This window comes from Phoca vitulina, unplaced genomic scaffold (assembly GCF_004348235.1).
Source record: "Phoca vitulina isolate PV1807 unplaced genomic scaffold, GSC_HSeal_1.0 scaffold16, whole genome shotgun sequence".
Lineage (NCBI taxonomy): Eukaryota > Metazoa > Chordata > Mammalia > Carnivora > Phocidae > Phoca > Phoca vitulina.
The window spans coordinates 25773408-25792455 of NW_022589719.1; the positions used below are offsets into that span (position 1 = coordinate 25773408).

Genomic DNA, 19048 nt, shown 5'->3' on the forward strand with positions numbered 1-19048 from the left:
AAGATTAACATTTTATTTCTAAGCTCATAAATGAGTTGAAGAACCATTCAATTCTGTAAGGGAGGGGGAGATACAAATCATATTTACCTCAGCCAATTCAATATATCAATATTAATGAAGTAGTTACCATGTTACTCTCTACCAGACACTGTAGAACATGAAAGATTCAAAATGAGCATAATATGAGGATAATGCTTAGCGGCAGAACTTCTAAGACCATAAAGGAAAAAGAATCGTGTTAGAGAAGACAATAATTTTGAGGACTTTATATGTGCCTAGAATCTGTACAACTTAACAGGTGTTTTCTGCTCCTCGATTTTGGTTTTCCCCAAAGACTTAAGACATTACTTAAACAGAAGAGATCCCAGATAAACTAGGTGAACACACAGGACTAACATGACCTCTGTAAGGGCGAAGTCTTCATCCATCTTACTGGCAGCTATATGCTTATCGTGTAGTCAAGCACCAGACTCACAGTGAGTGCTCAATGAACAATTTTATTAAAATGAAGAAATGAGCCAGCTCTTTGACCAAACCAACCCATCAAGCTGGTTTTTCAAAGGCAGGGTGGCTAGAAATTTGTTCGATGGGTCACCAAGAAAGGAAATGTTGCAAAGACTTTATCTTCAGGTGAGGTCAGTCTGTGGGGGGAGGGACAGGGAGCTTGGAGAAATGGAAACGGGATGGCAGACAGAGTCCTTGGGACCTGGAGAAAGAGATCAAGCCTACGAGGTTTTCTGGAAGCTTCCACTCTCCTAGAAATAGAGCTGACCTGTATCCCACCTGGACCTGCACTTGGCCCTTTGCATCCCAAAACTCTCCGAGCTTGTGGGGTCAGGACTTAGGGACAATTAAGGACCACAGAAAGGTCTCACCTTCCATAATTGTCCCTGACAAGCCCTGAGCCAGTCCAGCCACCTGGTACCTGGTGACCAAAATACATTCAGACCCAGGGAAACAGATGCTACATGTGGACTGAATACATATATCCCGTCAAGTGAGCAAACTTGTCACAAGCACTTCTCCTCTTTCCTTCCACCTTTTTTCATGTCTTCATTGCCTTCCCCAATTTCTCCCCCTGCCCCTCGAGAAGTTCCTTTCCCCTTTCCAACCCATCTCTATTTTCCCTTCTGGGCCCTCCTCCATCTCAGTTTCCAGATCCTTGCTTTGCCCCCACTCCAACCTCTCCCACTGGGCCCTTTTGCCCTCTCCCCCTACCAGCTCCTCTGCCTTCGCCCCTGCTTGCCCCCTGCCCCCTCCCCCTAAGCCCCCCTTGCCCCATCACTAGGACCCCCGCAGGTGGCTGTGGATTCTGCAACTGCTTCCTTCTCGTCTCTCTCATCTTGGTGGGGTCCATAGCCAGCTCTCCTGTTGCTCAGAGATGTGGAGGCAGTTGCTAAGAGACAGTGAAACGTCAGTACCTGGCCCTCGAGGAAAAAAAGGGAGCGAAAAAGGGAGAGAGGAGGGGGAGAGAGGAAAGGAAGGCGGAGGGAGGGGAAGACCTGGCGGAAGCCACAAACCCCAGCAGCCTCAGCACCAGCTGAGTTTCGGGAAGAAGCATTCGGATTCTGTGAACTTTCTTCTAAGCATCCTCTCTCTGATTCCCTTTTTTGAGTAAAAGAAGGGGAACCGGCCAGTCCCTGGGAGCACAGGACAGGAAACCACAGAGGATGCTGCCCCGGGATCCAGGAGCCATGGAGGAGGAGAGGCCGGGGGAGGGGAAGTGCCGGCGAGGCAATCTGTTCTCCTGAAGCAGCAAGCGGGATTCCAGGATGAGGGAGGGAGACCCGTGTCTGCTGCAGATTGATGGCTGTGTCCTTGGAACAGAGTAAGTGGGCTCCTGAGGGCCTGTGGGAGTGCAAGGCGAGACCCTGGGGTTCAGAAAAATGGGTCTGGATAAAGGAGCTGGGTGATTTCCCAGTGGGCGGGATTGAGGCTGGAAATGCTGGGAAGGGAGGCAGTGCTAGACCAAGGGGGTGAGGGAGGACAAGTGAGGACAACCAGGGGCCACAGAGGATGCGGGGGCCACAAGGGATGCGGGTGAACGGCGGGGCTGAGACACTGGTGTGTCATCGTGTGGTCTCTCTGCCTGACCAAATGTGGGCGTGGGCTCACACTGGGGGGGCAGAGTGGGGTGCTTGTAGAAAGGGCGCTAGGATTAGGGGTGTGCATGGGGGGAAGGGGGGACAGACTGGAAAGGGGGCTCTGCAGGAGGGCGTGTAGAGAAGAAAGCTGGACAGAAAATTGGGAGGTGTGAGTGCAGGGCAGAGCAAAATGTGGGGGATCACAGGAGAACAATGTGTGCATTTGTGCGTGTGTGTGTGTGTGTGTGTGTGTGTGTGTGTGAAAGAGAGAGACGAGGGAGAGGGCAAGGGAGGGAGAGGGGAGTGCTAACCTTGTCTGAAAGGGGTATGCAAACGACCAGCACCAGCGTGTGTGTGCATGTTTTCTTAGAGAGTTGTTCAAGGGTGGGGTGTTTGGTGCTAAGGGGCGAGGCTAGGAGGAGAAGCAAATGCATCTCACCCAGGACAGAACCCCGGAGGAGGACGGGCGACCACAACATGAGGGTGGGGTCCAAGCCCACTGCTGCCCACACCTGACCCACAGTTCACAGAGAACTCTGTGGCTAGTGGCAGAGAAGAAGGGGGGCAGGGAATCTAGGAGAGGACAACGGGGTGGAGAGGGCACTGGAGATCTCTGCCTGAGTGCTTTCCTTATTGACAGAGGGAATTCTGCCCCCGCCTGCTGAACACAGAGCTGGGCTGGGAGAGAGACACTGGCTCAGGAGAAGTCGCCAAAGCTGTCCTAGCTGACCCCCATCCTGCACCTCCAGGACACATGGCTCTTTCCAGCCTTGGCAGGCAACAGTGGGTGTCACTCGGGGTCCTCCCCAACCTGGGGAAAGAAGAGCCTTCTTGGGGATTTCAGTAGATGCTGAGGCTGAGGACTCGGGCTTTCAGGAGGCCCATGGAGACCCACTCCCCGCCAGGCTCCCTTCCCAAAACACCCACCCCAGGACCCCCTTGGACTCGAGCCCCCTGGGCCATCAGGAGGAATGGCTTCTGAGACCTCCAATGCTGGAGACCCAGATGCAGCCCTGGCCTCCTAATAGGTCCCCCACGTGGGACAGGGCTCAGGGTTTTTAGACTTACCAGAACCTTTCATGTCCTCCCCCCCGTCCCCGACCCACCACCAGCACCTCTCCAACATAATACAGAGAGGAAGCACCCAGCAGTCATGGGTGAGAGGAGCACAGATCTCCAGGGACCCTTATATGACCGGCTAGCAGCTGGTCCAGCCCCATCCTCAGCTCCTTCCTCTCCCAAGTTTTGATCATCTTCTCAGACCCTGAGGGACCTCAGCTAGATTTATTGTCCCCTGCGCTCCAAAGGGGCTTCCTGGGGATCTCACCTAAGGAGCCCTCTGGTGCTTAGAGGCTCTGGGGAAAGGCTTGAGCCATGATACCACGTGCCCAGACGCCCCACCTTCCAGGACTCTGGCCCTGATGTAGCTGGCTTTCTGAGCCACTGACTCTTGATTCATGGACATAGCCTCAGCTCCAGTGGGTTCCCTACAGTACTGTTGTTGCTAGCTGTCCAAGATGGGTGACACCTGGTCCCAGCTGCCCTGGCCTGGGCCCCCCCACCCAGCCATGCTGCTGGTCTGCCTCCTCTTGGCAGCCGGGGTGATGCGCTCGGACGCCGGCACCAGCTGCCCCGTGCTTTGTACGTGCCATAACCAGGTGGTGGACTGCAGCAGCCAGAGGCTCTTCTCCGTGCCCCCCGACCTGCCAATGGACACCCGAAACCTCAGCCTGGCTCACAACAGAATCACAGCCGTGCCGCCCGGCTACCTCACGTGCTACATGGAGCTCCGCGTGCTGGATCTGCGCAACAACTCCTTGATGGAGCTGCCCCCGGGCCTCTTTCTCCACGCCAAGCGCTTGGCACACCTGGATCTGAGCTACAACAACCTCAGCCACGTGCCAGCCGATATGTTCCAGCAAGCCCACGGCCTGGTGCACATCGACCTGAGCCACAACCCGTGGCTGCGCAGGGTGCATCCCCAGGCCTTCCAGGGCCTGGTGCAGCTCCGAGACCTGGACCTCAGCTATGGGGGCCTGGCCTTCCTCAGCCTCGAGGCCCTCGAGGGCCTGCCGGGGCTGGTGACCCTGCAAATCGGCGGCAACCCCTGGGTGTGCGGCTGCACCATGGAGCCGCTGCTGAAGTGGCTGCGGAACCGGATCCAGCGCTGCACGGCGGGTAAGGCAGGTGGCCAGGACTGGGCAGCTGTGGGGACAGAGGGTCTTGCCTCACTGCAAGCAAAGTCTCCAAAAAACAGGGAGGGACTGAGAGCTCTTGGCAGCCAGCACGTGCCCCGGTCTGTGCTGGCCGCTGGGTGCACCAGCCCTTTCACTCCACCAGTATTATCCCTGAGGCGCTTGCCGTGCATATTGGGCGCCAGGGACCCATTCATTAATGAGACACACCCAGCCCTTGCCTCTGTGGCACTTATGACCTAAAGAGGCAGACAGATAGTAAACAAGAGTAGCTAATAATACAGTGTGTGCTGAGCTTTCACCCTGACCTAAGAACTTGGCATGTGCCAAGTGGCTACCCCACTGTTATGACCCCCATTTTGCAGGGGAAGAAACTGAGATCTAGAACAATGAAAAGGCTTGCCCAGAGTCACTCATTTAGAAAGTAGCAGGGCCGTGGATAAAACCCAAGTTTATTTGACTTGTAAGCCCCATTCTTCTCTACTCTACTCTCTGCTTTTTAAGTGTTCTAAGTGCTGGGAAAACTCAAAGAAATAGAAATGGCTAACACCCTTTATTTTAGTACTTACTATCTGCTTTATTCTAAGCATATTTCATATTTAACTCATCTCATCCTCATAAGAACCATGATGAGACACACACACACACACACACACACTACTCTATAGAGAAGGAAACCAAGGCACAGAGAGGTTCAGTAACTTGCCCAAAGCCACACAGCTGCTAAGTGTTGGAGTCGGGATTCACACCCGGGCAGTCTGGCCGCCTTCTGGCTATGTCTTGAAGAGTCGGGTCCAAAGCTAACAGAAAGAGTCAGGGTAGAGTTCTGACTGGCCAAAGGGCCTCAGCAGAGCTCTGCAAGGTTTGGACATGGGGTGGGGAGCTGAGAAGAGAAATGGATGTGGCAATTTAACCAACCAAGCCCAAGTGGGGGTGCACTGGGGACTGAAGGAGCCTGAGTCACACAGGCTTCATGGGCCCTGGCCTCTCCCGGAGGCAGGCAATGTCCAGTTGTGGCCCCCCGTCACCAGCTCTCTCCTGTGGCAGCACTCAGCCTTGGCACCAGCCTCCAGCAGAACAACAGGAAATAACTGGGGGCTCCATCTCAGGGGATTCCCCAGAGCCTGGCTCAGAGTATGTTCAAAGAAGCGATGCTGAGTGAGGTAGGAGGGAGAGGAGGACTGAGTGGGGAGCCCAGGACCAAAATAGTTTGGGGGGGGCTGTGGGTCACGATTCCACTGTTTCTACACAGCTGTGGGAGGAAGTTCTCTGGGACCAAAATAGCTGGGGATGGAGATGGGGCAATGTTAGGGGGCATGAGGGGGAGGCTGCCTGGAGCAGTCTCCCCACCTGCTCCCCCTTTGCAGGCTGCATGTCTTTCCCTCTCTCCTGTGCACTAAGGACAGAAAGGGCACTCTGGAGCACAGCTTCCACCACACCCAGGGGCTCCCTCTGTTCTGTGATCTCTGAGGCCCCGGCTGCCCTTCAGAAGAAGCAGAGCCTCCCACCGAGCAGGACAGGGGCTTGAGATCCCATCTGTGCAGCCTCACGACAGTGCAGATGAGGAACTTGTGTTCCAGAGAGGGAAAGTAACTGTCCAGTGGCCACGACTAGAAACCTAGGTCCCCTGTTCTCCACAGAATGTACTTTTTACTACATCCCACTCTCCAGGGTATTTCCTCTTGGGTGCAAAGAACTTGCCAGTGTGCGTAGGACCAGGCAATCCCTTTCCCTTTGTCATCTTCTTTTTCTTCTCCCACTATTATCCATGGTTTTTGGACAAATCCCAACAAAGAGGGACATAAGGGTGTCCTTGGGATATAACTCAACCTCAAGACTGGTCCCTTGACTTACCAGAGGGCTTTGTCATCCCTCGGGCTCTGATTCTGAATTCCCTCAGGGCCCTGCCAACTGCCCTCAGAGCCTCCTCTGCTGGGTCCATACCAATTGCCCTCAGTTTCCCCACATTCCCCAGCATCACATGGTCGCACCACCACCCCAGTCACGCATACAATAGACTTTGGAGTTCAGCGTCTTCAGTTCCAAGAGGAGAGCCCTTGATGGTCAACTCCAGACATGATCTTGTCCTGAGCAGGGTCTGGAGTGCTGTGCTTGTGGCCTACAGGGACCCCTCCACCTGAAGTTTGGAGCAGATTGCATCTTCTTCCCAAAACTGACTCTTCATTTCTTTTTTTTTATCCTTTTTTTTTTAATTTGATTATGTTATGTTAGTCACCATACAATACATCATTGGTTTTTGATGTGGTGATCCACCATCCATTGTTTTCATATAACACCCAGTGCTCCATGCAGTACGTGCCCTCCTTAATACCCATCACCAGGCTAACCAATCCCCCCTCCCCCTCCCCTCTAAAATCCTGTTTGTTTCTCAGAGTCCATAGTCTCTCCTGACTCTTCATTTCTAAGGAGAATGATGTTCATCCATTTGTCAAAAGGGTCAATCAAAATCCATTATTTTATTCTTTTCCCCCAAAACTACAGGATGAATAAATAGCATTTACACACCACCTAATTTAGAAAATGTCTTCATGTTGACTCTCTTAGACAATTTAGGTTGAATTATCCCCCTCTTATGGAGGGAGAGCATGAGAGTCAGAAAGGTAAAAAAGGCTTGCCCAAGGTGAGGGTCTGGTGAATGTTTATATCCACTGAGCAAAGGAATGGCTGCCTGCTGGAAAGCCAGTGCTTGGTACTGAATGGCAAAACTGCTACCTGCACGCCACACTCACCTCCAAGGCAGAGTAAGATGAAACCACTGACTACCATCATGCATTTGTACAAGTGACCCTGGAAGGGTAAGGTGGGACCATCAATGATGGAGAGAAAAGTAATCCCACTGAAGGAGACGCCCCTCCTACAGAAGTCTATGTGCAGAATATGACTCTCACTGGCCTGTCCAGGAGACAAGCCGAGGATAATAACAAAAGCACACACTTCCATAGTACTTATTATCCGCCAAGAATATATTATTTATATATGTTAACTCATTGAGTCCTCACTACAACCCAATGAAGTAGATACTATTATTATCCTCGTTTTACAGATGAAGAAAGCAAGACACAGAGGGGTTAAGTAACTCGCCCACAATCCCACAACCAGTGTGGGGTAGAAAGGGGATTTGAACCGAGACCAATATCTTCACAGCCCATACTCATAACCCTATATTCTACATACCTGGAAAAGCCAGTAGAAAGACCCAACACTTCGAAGTTGGACAGAGTCATCCATCCACACATTCACTTAACAAAGTTTCATTCACTTTCACAGATAGGAGACTGTTCAGAGACTAGGGACACCATAGGAAAAACTTATATTTAAGGGGGAGGAGACTGATAATAAAGAAATTGTAAGACATGATAAATACAATGGAGAAAAATTAAGCAGAGTAGGGAAATAGAGAATGCCCAGAGAAAGGTCATGTGGAGTTACTATGTTATATAGAATCATATAGAAAGACCCCATTAATAAAGTGATATTTGAGCAAAGTCCCCAAGGAAGCAAGGGATGAAGCTGTGCTGAGATTCAGGGGATAAATGAGACAAATACAATAGCTCCCCCTCTCCACCCTGAAAAGGAACGTGCTCAGGGTGATGAAAGAATGATCAAAAGTGTGTAAGGATGGAGCAGAGTGGAACAGGGAGCAGAGGGAAAGAGATGAGAAGAGTCCTTGTAGCCCACAGTGAGGACCTTGGCTTTCATTCCATGGGAAGGTAAGAAGTCAGGGGAGGGCTTCACACAGAGTATATGACAGGACTTCAGGTATGAAAGATACTGAGTGAACTGCTTCAAGATGGTTTAAAGGCAGAAGCCAGAAACCAGTTAGGAGGCTATTGTAAGAGATGATGATGTCCCATGAAAGCCCCAGACCTACCATCAGCAGTGACTATTGGACTTGAGGCAAGTTACTAAACTCTCTGAGCAGCCATCTCCACGACTATAAAAGCTGGTATAAAAACATTTGATTCAAGCGTTGTTGAGGAGAGTAAAGAAGGTAAGTAAAATTTTTGACACATAGAAGAAACTCAATAAAAAAGAATCTCAACTTCTCTTGGGAGGTGTGGGGGACTATCTGTTCCACTCTCTCCTCCAGCCCCTCACCATTCCTGGGTTCTATGTTGCAGATTCTCAGCTGGCTGAGTGCCGGGGCCCCCCTGAAGTCGAGGGCGCTCCACTCTTCTCCCTCACTGAGGAGAGCTTCAAGGCCTGCCACCTGACCCTGACCCTGGATGATTACCTCTTCATTGCGTTCGTGGGCTTCGTGGTCTCCATTGCCTCCGTGGCCACCAACTTCCTCCTGGGCATCACAGCCAACTGCTGCCACCGTTGGAGCAAGGCCAGTGAAGAGGAAGAGATTTGATGTGGGAGCCTGGCATCCCTCCATGCTGCTGGCCACCACTGCTGCTGACCACCAGACACTGCTCACTCTGGCTCTTGGTGCTCTGGCCATCTTTGTCATGACCCAACCAAGGTCAGGAAACTACCTTTGTGTGATCTTCAACTGTGGGCCAGACACTGTGCCAGAACTGGAAATGTCCGATGACTCTGACCTAGTCCTTGCCCCCAAGGCTCTTACCTCTAATGGAAGAGAGAGATTCAAAAACTATTCCCTTAAGACAATTTGTCAGCACTCTCAGCACATAGTTATGAAATCCCAGAGGAGGGATCATCAATTTTGCCTAGAAAAGTCCAAAAGAATTACAAGAATGGAGGAAATTTGTGGGCTGAATCATCAAAAAATGTCTGCTTTGTCAAGTAGACAAAGAAGGGTAGACACGAGCAAATGACAGAGGCCAAAATATGCATGGTGTGTTGAAAACAGTGACCAATCCTTGTGACTTAAGTGTATGGAGCAGGTGTGGCAGAGGACCAAAACTTCCCTCTGACACCCAATCTTTCAGCTCTTGGAGTTGCCCACCACTGCCTCCAGAGGAAGAGAACACCTCTGTGCCAGTCCCCTAAGCCTCCTCCTGCCAGGAGCTACCAGGTGAGACCACTTCCTAAGGACTGCTCCCCATACTACATCCACCAATTGCAGCCTGCCAGTGAGGTCCCAGGTATCAAGCTGAGGTACCTACCTTGTCTCCTGCCTCTCACTCAAGCTTTGGCTTCAGAAGAGGGAAGCAAGAGGTCCAACAATGGGGCAGCAAGAGTCCTGGCGCCTTGGAACTCCTAATTTTGTGACGGTTCTTGCCATGGTGCTCATGCCAAAGGATCTCACCAGGAAAGTATGCTGTAGTATGAGGGTAGCCAAGATTGAAGGAAGAGAAGGGCACCACATTTATGACTGTAGATTTTCTCTTTCTCCCAAGCAATTCACCCATTTAAGCATCAGGGTATGAGAGCTATTAATTACCAAGCACTTGCCAGTATCAGGCACTGTGATAAGCTCTCTCCACAGACAATTCCCTTTAATGCACACATCAATCTCGTGAGGTAAGCATTGTTGTTCCCATTGTATAGATAAGGAAATGAAGGCTCAAAAAGAGTTTAAAGTCACATGTTGCTTAACAAGCAAAATGAAGTCTGTGCTCTTTCTACCCTATCCAAGCTGGGAAACATCACAGTTCTCTCTAAAGTTATATAAGTTCGAGTTCAAGTAGTTCTGATGAATAAGTGCTCCCAATAATACCCAGGCACTCTTTGGGCACTTTTAAATCTACTGACTCACTTATTTCAATTCTCACAGCAACACTGCCTAGTGGTCTTTATTATTCCCATTTTACAGATGAATTAATTGTAGAGAGCTGAGTATCTTACCCAAGGTTATCTGGGTAAACTCTAGAAGGAAGGTGAAAGTCAGCTCCAGTTAGAGAAACTTGTCTAATCAGTCCATCAAAAATTAAGCAACTTCATGTGCAAAGCACTATTATCATCATTGCTGCTGTCGTGTCCATCCTCATCATCAGCCTCATCAGCTCCTTCCCTGTATTTGTTCAGCACTGGACAGCTCCTAACATGCTGTTAGCATCATTCTTGACTTTTCACAACCCTGTGTGGGAGGCAAACCAAACATAATTACTCCTATTTTACAGATTGGAAAATAGAGACTCAAGAGCATGCATGACTTGCCAAAGCAGTAAGGTTGGGACTCAACTTCAACTCGGTTCTCTCTCCAGCTTTCCTGGGTGCTTGGGGAAGAGAATGCCCAGGATGGCTGGGTAGTGGGGCTCTTGGATTCAACAGCCATGAATGTCCAGTAGATCAGCTAAATAAAAGGCAGTAAACCAGCCACTGCACAAATTGAGATGTGCTCACAGTAGAGCAAATCACAGCCTCTGAAACACAGAAGCAGGACAAATAACACCTGAATAGGAGTCATCTGCCTTGCAAAGTGTAAATAACACATTAGAACTAGTGGCTATGGTGGCAGTCATGCTAAAAAGAAGTTCTTTGGGAAACAAGAGAGGAAGCTGTGCTAACCCCTCCTACTCAAGCCCTGCTGTGCTGTGTTGCAAGAGATACAGAGTGCAGGAATGCTGTGCGGTGAGAACTCAGCAGGATAGGGGAAGACATTAAGGCACAGTCCAACATGTTGGTAAGGCTGGCCAGGATAAAGATTAAAACAGGGGTTTTCTACCTTGTCCTCCAGCTCCAACAAGTTTGCATCATCCCATCCTCCTGGAGAAGGAATGAAGGAAAATAACATGTCAACTTCCAAGAAGTCTTCCCTTACTCATGCTTCCCTGAGCTAGTCAACCAAAAGAGCACCTAGAAACTTTGCTAGACCTGGGGTACTTGAACCTTGTATCCCCTGAATCTCACTAACAACATTTGGGCAAGAGCCTGCTCCTATGACATTTGGAGCAGAACTGTACCTGCTCTCTTCTTCCATTATATCCAGGCTGCTCTTCACCAGTCAAGCTAACAACCTAATGTATTTGGAAAGGAACTTTTAGAAATAATAGTCTTGACACAAATAGCTAATTCTCCCATAGAGGGACACCATATACATCTATTATAATCTCCTAGAGACTCTTATTTGCTGAAATATAGTTAATATATTTTAAGATATGTACCTTTTTGCATAGAACTAGAACCAAACAAGACACCAAATGCCCCTTGAATTCAAATGTCCTCTCTAATGAGACTATTTAGTTCCCATTAATGGCAAACATTTCTGAGTAAATCTGTTCATTTAAAGAACAGATCATTCTCCAGCTGCTAGAAGGTCCCCAGTTAACTAAAGCACAATTATAAAACTCCTTGCCTGCCAAGGAATTCCATGTCTCCTACCACTACCACCACCATCTTGTGCAGGCTATCAGAAGCAAGCTTCTAGAAGCACACTTTTCTAGAGGTAATATAACTGCTCTAGTTGTAAATGTTCACACAACCCTGCTAACCAAGAAACCATGATGGTATTCCTACAAACCTTGAATAAGTTGTTTCCAGACCAGTTAACATGTAACTGTTGGGGTATCTCTGAGTCCATGTGTCTGTTCATGAGGTACCATGTACATTGGGTATCTACTGATACGGGGCCAACCTCTCTGGAACTTGAGTTCAGTTCTCTGACACAGTACACTCAGCCATCTGTTTATTGCATCACTTGATACACTAAGATGGAATCCCACTAAGGTTGGGTTTAGGGATAGCTGCTCAGAAAAATATAAAAACAGAACTATGTGGCTGAGGCAACCTAGCAACAGCCTGACTGCTTCCCTCCATTCTCTATCCCTCACAGATTTGTCCTATCACAGAAGCTTCCTTCATGCTGGGCCTGAAGATATCAAAGTTTAGCTAACCAACAGGGCTATGATGGTCAAAGTCTGGACCAAGAAAATTGTTCTTTAGAAAAGACCCCAATCTGCACCACACCACTCTAGATCAGTTGCTTCTGATAACCCTCAGACAAACCCTCATCTGTTTCTCCATTCCCATAGGGATTACCAGGAAATCCTGCAGAAATAAGTCCCCAGAGTTGCTATATAGAGTTTACTAGCTCCTTTCAAGGAAGATGGTATATGTAATTTGAATATACCAAGAAAGGCATTTCTCTTCAACCATCAAGAAAGACCTAAAACCTTCATTTTCCTTATAGATGTCTTTACTGATAGTGCTCTGACATCCTTTTCAGCTCTAGAAGAGTGTAAGGAGACATCTTTACCCATTCCTCAGAAGAACAATTTCCCAAAGCTAGAGAAACTTGTCTGCTCTACCCACCTCAGAAGGAGGCAAAAGGAAAGTGAAGGAGGCAAGTTGCAAGGTCCTGTGTAAATCACCACCATGTTTGCCATAACACTGGGTGGAGAGCTCTGGATCCACTGAGCTCTCAGTTTTTCTAAGCATTGTCCTATGGAATGCTGATGTCTGGGGGTGGGAGGGTTAGGGAGGGGCGGGGAAAGGGAAGATGCCAACCTTTGTATGGAGATGATTTTATAACCATGCACTTTTGTAACTGTGAAGAATTTTTCATAAATGTACATTAATAATAAAGAGTGTATAGTTTAACAAATTTTCTAAGGAGTTGTGAAGAGGAGGGAGAGGGAGGGAGCAGGGAAAGAAAAAGAAAGAGAGAGGAACTCGGCAGAATCAAGAGAATATGTGCCAAAATATACACACAAAAGGTCTATGGGGAGGGAGTAGATGGGAATAATTAGGAGATGTGCCAGCCATGGAGGGGCATGTGTGGGAGTAGAAGGAACATCACAGAAGCATATTTCTACCAGGCAAAAAAGAATACGCATGTGTCTGTATGCACACACCCCTATGTGTAGGCATATTTTGGTGCCTGAAATTACACAAAGAAGAGAGCATATGTCTTATACATGTTGGTGTTTGCAGCTTGGGTCATCTATAAAACATGCCAAGGAAAGTGGGTGTGCCTGCCTAGTTAGCATCTCTAAGAAGCATGTGCCAGGGAGATGGCCCACACCAGCTGTGTGGGCATAAGGACCCTAGCTTAGGCATACAGGTAAACCAGGCATCTAAATGCATGGTGTAGGGGCTAGATGATGCCATTCACTGGTATAGATTCAGTCTCTGTTCTCATAGGTTAATAAAGAAAGGAAGGGATTTTCAACATCTTGGGTCTTGCAAATGTTACTTACACACCATTGGAAACGAGATGGTTGGGCAATGTACCCTGGGAAAAGGGACGAAAAAAAGGAGCAAATTTTACTTCTATAAATATGATCGCAGACGTTTTTTACTCAATACTCTAAAGAGGAAGTGGCTCTGAGCAGGAAGTTGATCTAAGCAGGAAGTGGATCTGAGCAGGAAGTAGATCTGAGCAGGAAATGGCTCTAAACAGGAAGTGGTTCCTTCCACCAATAGGGATTTTCACCTTCCTATGTGCCTCCCACTCCAATTGCCACAGGGTATGGACAAATACTGCACTCAGAGAATAAAGCCACTAACAGGAACACAGATACTGACTCAAAACACTCAGACAGAAAGACAAAGAACATGCCCAACCATAACCAATGTTTTCTGAAGTAGAATGGAGAGATGCAAAACCTTTCTCTTAAAATTAATTACTTAATATAGACTATACTGAACAAGTGCAAAATCAAACATAAGGGTCATGGAATAAGCAGATATCTCACAGATGTCCAGACCTTGTATATTTTCTTCAATGTTGTCCCTAGTGCCAAGCATATACCTAGCAATTTATGATGTCAACAATAATGATGACATAAGTTTATTGAGCATGTTCTATGTGCCAGATGCTATGCTGATCACTATACATGGATTGACTCACTTAACTCTCACAGCAATCCAAGATAAGTAGTATTATTATACCCACTTACAGATAAGGAAACTGAGGCTCAAACACATTAATACACGTCCAAGATCACACACCTAGTAAATAGTAGATCTGGGTTTAGGCATTCAATAATACCTGGGGACTAACTGACTTCAGGGGACAAGAACCCCATAAGACATAGAGAAAATCCATTCTCAATCAGAAGTTTTAGCCACAGAGGTCCCCTACAGTCATCTGGTGAAAGAAACTTAGAGGGTAATAGGTAACACCAACACATATCCTATATGTTTCATTGCATATAGCTTTGATTACTGCATTGGTCAAGGCTAATTGTGCTAACAGGTGATCCCAGAATCTCAACAGAAAAAAAGGTTTATTTCCTGGGTTATTTAACTTAATGAAGCCTTATTTCCTGTTCATGTTATATACCAATGCATGTCAAAGACTCTGCCCCACATGAGTTATTCCTTCCATGTAGTGGCTCTGCCATCCCTGAGGCCACACAGCCCTCCACTGGATCCTCTGTAGTGAGGCTGATCTCAAGGGAGATTTTGGAGGGCCTAAGCTGGAAGTACATCAATCCCAGCCATGTTTCATTGGCCTGAACTGAGTCCCATGGCTCCATTTAACTTCAAGGGAGTAGACTAGTATCTACCTAGAATGCAAAGGAAACAGGGTTAGAGAAACCCCACCAGTCTGTAACACCATCTGCTCTGCTGGTCACCAAGTACCTGTCATTCAGTCTTCCTCCCACACATATCTTACCCTGTCACCACATCCAGCTCAAAGCTCAGGATCACCAGTGGTGTGGTACTCTCCACTGGGCCTCCTTGTGATCCAGTGTCCCATGAACTAAAAAGGAAATTTACCACCCACCCACTTACACCTACCCAATATACAATGTTGTCCCAAGGACAGCGTAGCAGCAAACTAAGACCCTTGTTTGGAAAGTGGGAAGCAAAAACACACAGCAGTCATGGTCCATAGCACTTCTGAAATCTTGGTGGGAGAGCATTATGAAGACCGCAGATCAAGTTGCTTTATTAGTGGCAGATTCTGCTTTCTGGTAAGAACTCCTTTGTCAGTCATTCTCTGTAACTTCTGACTCTTCCCTCTTGGAGGGTCTCCCTTTCCCATTATCCACCATGGCTATATCTAAAGTGGGCACTGGGGAGCATGCACTCTTTGGGAGTTGCCCATCTCCTTTAACCAGCCTCCTGCTGGGGCAAACATGCCGGCCTGGACTTTGTTTTAGGTCTCAACGGTCAAATATGGTCAAATTTTTGAATCCAGGTTCCTGGTTTCTTAGTAATTTACCTCTTACATTGGTAGACTTTTATTCTGTTTCCTTCCACTAAGTTCCAAGTTTCAGTACACACATAAAGTTCTTTCCTAAAAGGTGTTTTCAAGCAGACCTTGATTTCTTGCTTCCTCTTCCCCAGTGACTTCTCTCTTAATGGTAACCTTGCAATTATCTGAAACAATAGATAAGAACATTCATATTCCTAATTGTTTCTCCCTGGCCAAATTACTTTAACTGAAAAATTTTTGTGGGCCTGTTACTCAAAGCCTTTCCCAATTTTATCTCTTATCATTTAAGCCGAGAAATAGTTAGCTTTTCCAATTTTTTAATGTTCCAAATTTTGTATTCTCTCTCTTCCTTTTCATTTCTACTTACAACCTGCTTTAAAATTAATTAAAACATTAGAAACCGGACTTGGATCAATTTGGGCGGAGACCAGAAGTGTTTGAAACACACGCACAATAATGAACCCATGAAAGGAATGAATGAGCCTCCTCATTGAAATGATCCTTGTGATGAGAGGTAAGGAAACTGAGAAAAAATATGACCAAGCTAAAAAGTTGTCCTAAGCATTCAGAGCTCAGAATGTCTATCAGAAATCACTGCTGCAAGATAGATTCATCATTAGAGGGATAACAGGGAGTGATGGGAAAGAGCTACTGCCCATAGATGGTGGTTAAGAGGTTACCGGTGGAGAAAATGTTGGCTACTTTGTGTCACTGGCCATTATTCCCAACCCACTCATCATGGAAGGCAGAGATCACAGATTTAAAAAGCCACTACAAAAGGGTTATAGAAAAAAAGAATATTATCAAATGTATTCCCCCCAGCTTTACACTTAGCTCATGGAATCATTTGGGAGTACACAGCATGGAGTTCTAGAAAATGCTAATAATGTGGCTGATTTTTACAAAACAGAGAGTTCTATTCCTATAGCTGAGCCAGGACTCAAAAGAGATCCCTGTGTACATAAATGAAAAGCCAAAGCTATGGAAGTGGTGATATAGGACTCTTAGCTGGTCAAGAGTTAGATTCCCATATAAAGGAGTGTTTATGCCTTCATTCATTCAAAAATATTGATCACACACCTCCATGTGCTAGGCATATGTTTCACGTGCTGGGTATATGGCAATGAACAAGATAAAGTCCCTGTCCCTTGGTGCCTACTCTCTATATGGGGGTGGGGTGGGGGTTGGGGGAGGTAGATTCAATGATAAACAAGAAAAATAAATAATTCCAGATGGTGACAAGTGCTGCAAAGAGAATAGAACAGGAAGAGGGTTCGGGGATGAGGTTGAATAAGTAGGCCCAGATCATGTAGGTCCTCATGGAGCCTGGTCAGACTTCACATTTAATGTAAATGCCGTGGTGAACCACTGGAGGGTTTTAAGCAAGGGAATGACATGCTCTGATTACACTTTCAAAGGCCATTCTAGATGCTATCTGGGTAATTCTCAACAGTTGGGAAGGAATGTAAGCTAGGAACCAGGAAGGGGCCTCCTGCGTGAGTCTGGTTGAAAGATGTTCTAACAGGAACCAGTGTTTTTGGTGGATAAGGAGACAAGCTGAGGATAGATTTTAGAGACAGAGCCAATGGGACTTGCTGATATAATGGATATGAGGAGAGAGAACAAAAGAGCAATCAAGAATAACTCCTCATCTTTTTTTTTTTTTTTACTTCAGCTATAGCTATGCTCAGCAAGACCCAAGTAGCAGAAAGGCTGTCTTAATTCTATGAAAAAAAAGAATACAAACAGCCAACAACCAGTAAGTCAGAAAACCCTGATGAGTAATTTGGAAGGAGGAAGAGGGAAGCAGATATACAAACAGATTCATAATGTCAGGAAACAGTCCAAACCTAAGAGCCCAGACACAAGGTAAAAAATATCTGAACAGACAGCATTGGTTTAAATGCTCTGTATCATTCCCAGGGTCCCAGCGGATGTTAAACAGAGCACTGGAGCTTCAGGGACTGAGTTCAAGTCTAGATGATCAGCAGCATTTTCAGAGTACAGATAGATTTGCATCTGCAGTAAAGGGCTAGAGGCAGAACATCAGTCTAAAATGATTTCCTAGAAGGAATATATAAGACTCCCTCAGCTGCAGACAAAGAAGCAAATCCAGGAAACAAATTATATTTGAGATGGGCCCAGATATGCTTGAAATGGGAATATTACATAGAATCATATAAGGAAAAATGGGAACAAACAGTTCAGATTCATCTTAGCCAAGGAATGAAATGGTGATGGTGATGAGCGGGGCTTCTCAGGGTGATGCTAATACTGTGAACATTCATAACCACTGCCGACTTTTGTGCATTTACATTGTACCACACATGCCCCAAGCACATTACCTGCAAGATCACGTTGGCGTCTCCCTGGGATAGAGCTGCTACTGAGAAATGGAGAACAAAATAAAGAGCATGGACTAGGGAGCCACACTGCCTAAGTTCAAATCCCAAGGCTGCCACTTGGTAGTCATGTGACTGTGGGCAGGTGACATCACTTCTTTGTGTCTGAATTTCTCTGTTAATTTAAAGGGAAAATGGTAACCTCTTCATAGGGTCTCTGGAAGGATTAAATGAGTTCCTGTATGTCAAAGGCTTGGCACATAGTGATATCAGTTAGTAATAGTGACTCCTGCTAGCTTCCCTCTTTTACAGAGAAAGAACTAGAAACTGAGAGATGTTTATGTAACTTGTATAAATCACACAGGTGAAATGCAACAAAGTATAAATTCCACATCTGCCCTCCCAGCCCAGTGTCATATACCAGAGAGGTCACAGTGGTCAGCTGTAACAACTAGTCTCCAAACGTGAGACTCAGTGAACCATACCTCCAATATTCACTCTCTTTAGTAGTCCATTCCCATGCTGAATCCGGGCTGGCTCTGTGACTCAATTTAACCAAGGGAAGGTAACAGAAGGTAGCAGATGCTGAGCCTGTTCCAGACCTAATCCTTAAAAGGACCTGGCAGCTTCCGCTTGTGTGCTCTTGGGAGCCCTGAGCTTCCATGGATTAACTCTGATCCATGGAGACGGTTGGAGAGTCCACATGGAGAGACCACGTGGAGAGAAAGGAGGCTCAGGCATTCCAGTGTGCTTGCTGAGCCCAGCTTTCTAGCCAATCCTTCCAGGCACCAGACATTTTAGTAAATCTTTCTTGAACATTCCAGCCCCAGCCACCCTCTGACCAGAGCCCCAAGCAGGACAAGCCAAAGAACTGCCCAGCTAAGCTTCAGGGGCGACCACTGTCGAATTAATTAAACAAGAAGGCCATTAGATTGAGGTGGCTTTAATGCCTTAGTCACCTGCAAGAGCAAACCAAAAACTAAGCCTGCAATGCCTCAAGGTTAAAAAATGAAAACCTAAGGACAGCCAATCGCAAACAGCCAACTAGTCTTTCCCAAATAAGGCAACCACTGAAGCTATAGTCCCTCAAATAATTGCTTTGCTTCTATGCCTTCTCCTCACTACTTCCAAGTTGGCGCTGCCCTATTCAAACTGACTTTTGCTCAAATAACCTCTTCAATTTTTTGACATGCCACAGTTTATCTTTTAACCCAACTAATTTATTGTTTTGTTTTGTTTTTTTATTATTTTATGTTAATCACCATACATTACATCATTAGTTTTTTTTTAATTATGTTATGTTAATCACCATACATTACATCATTAGCTTTTGATGTAGTGTTCCATGATTCATTGTTTGCGTATAACACCCAGTGCTCCATGCAG

At 46.8% G+C, this 19048-nt stretch overlaps 1 protein-coding gene across 1 annotated transcript; it reads left to right on the forward strand.

The window, feature by feature from the left end:
- Positions 1–1418: 1418 nt before the first annotated feature.
- Positions 1419–12652, forward strand: LRRC55 (leucine rich repeat containing 55). The gene is made up of 3 exons (XM_032414721.1): positions 1419–1828; positions 2725–4262; positions 8422–12652. Exons 2-3 carry the CDS (start codon positions 3602–3604, stop codon positions 8655–8657), a joined length of 897 nt encoding a protein of 298 aa, XP_032270612.1. The 5' UTR covers positions 1419–1828; positions 2725–3601; the 3' UTR covers positions 8658–12652.
- Positions 12653–19048: the final 6396 nt, after the last annotated feature.

Bases quoted from the DNA above. Each gene is read 5' to 3' on its own strand.
- LRRC55 (XM_032414721.1), top strand. From the start codon at position 3,602: ATGGGTGACACCTGGTCCCAGCTGCCCTGGCCTGGGCCCCCCCACCCA. The intron at 4,263-8,421 runs GTAAGGCAGGTG...TCTATGTTGCAG, and splicing joins GATCCAGCGCTGCACGGCGG to ATTCTCAGCTGGCTGAGTGC.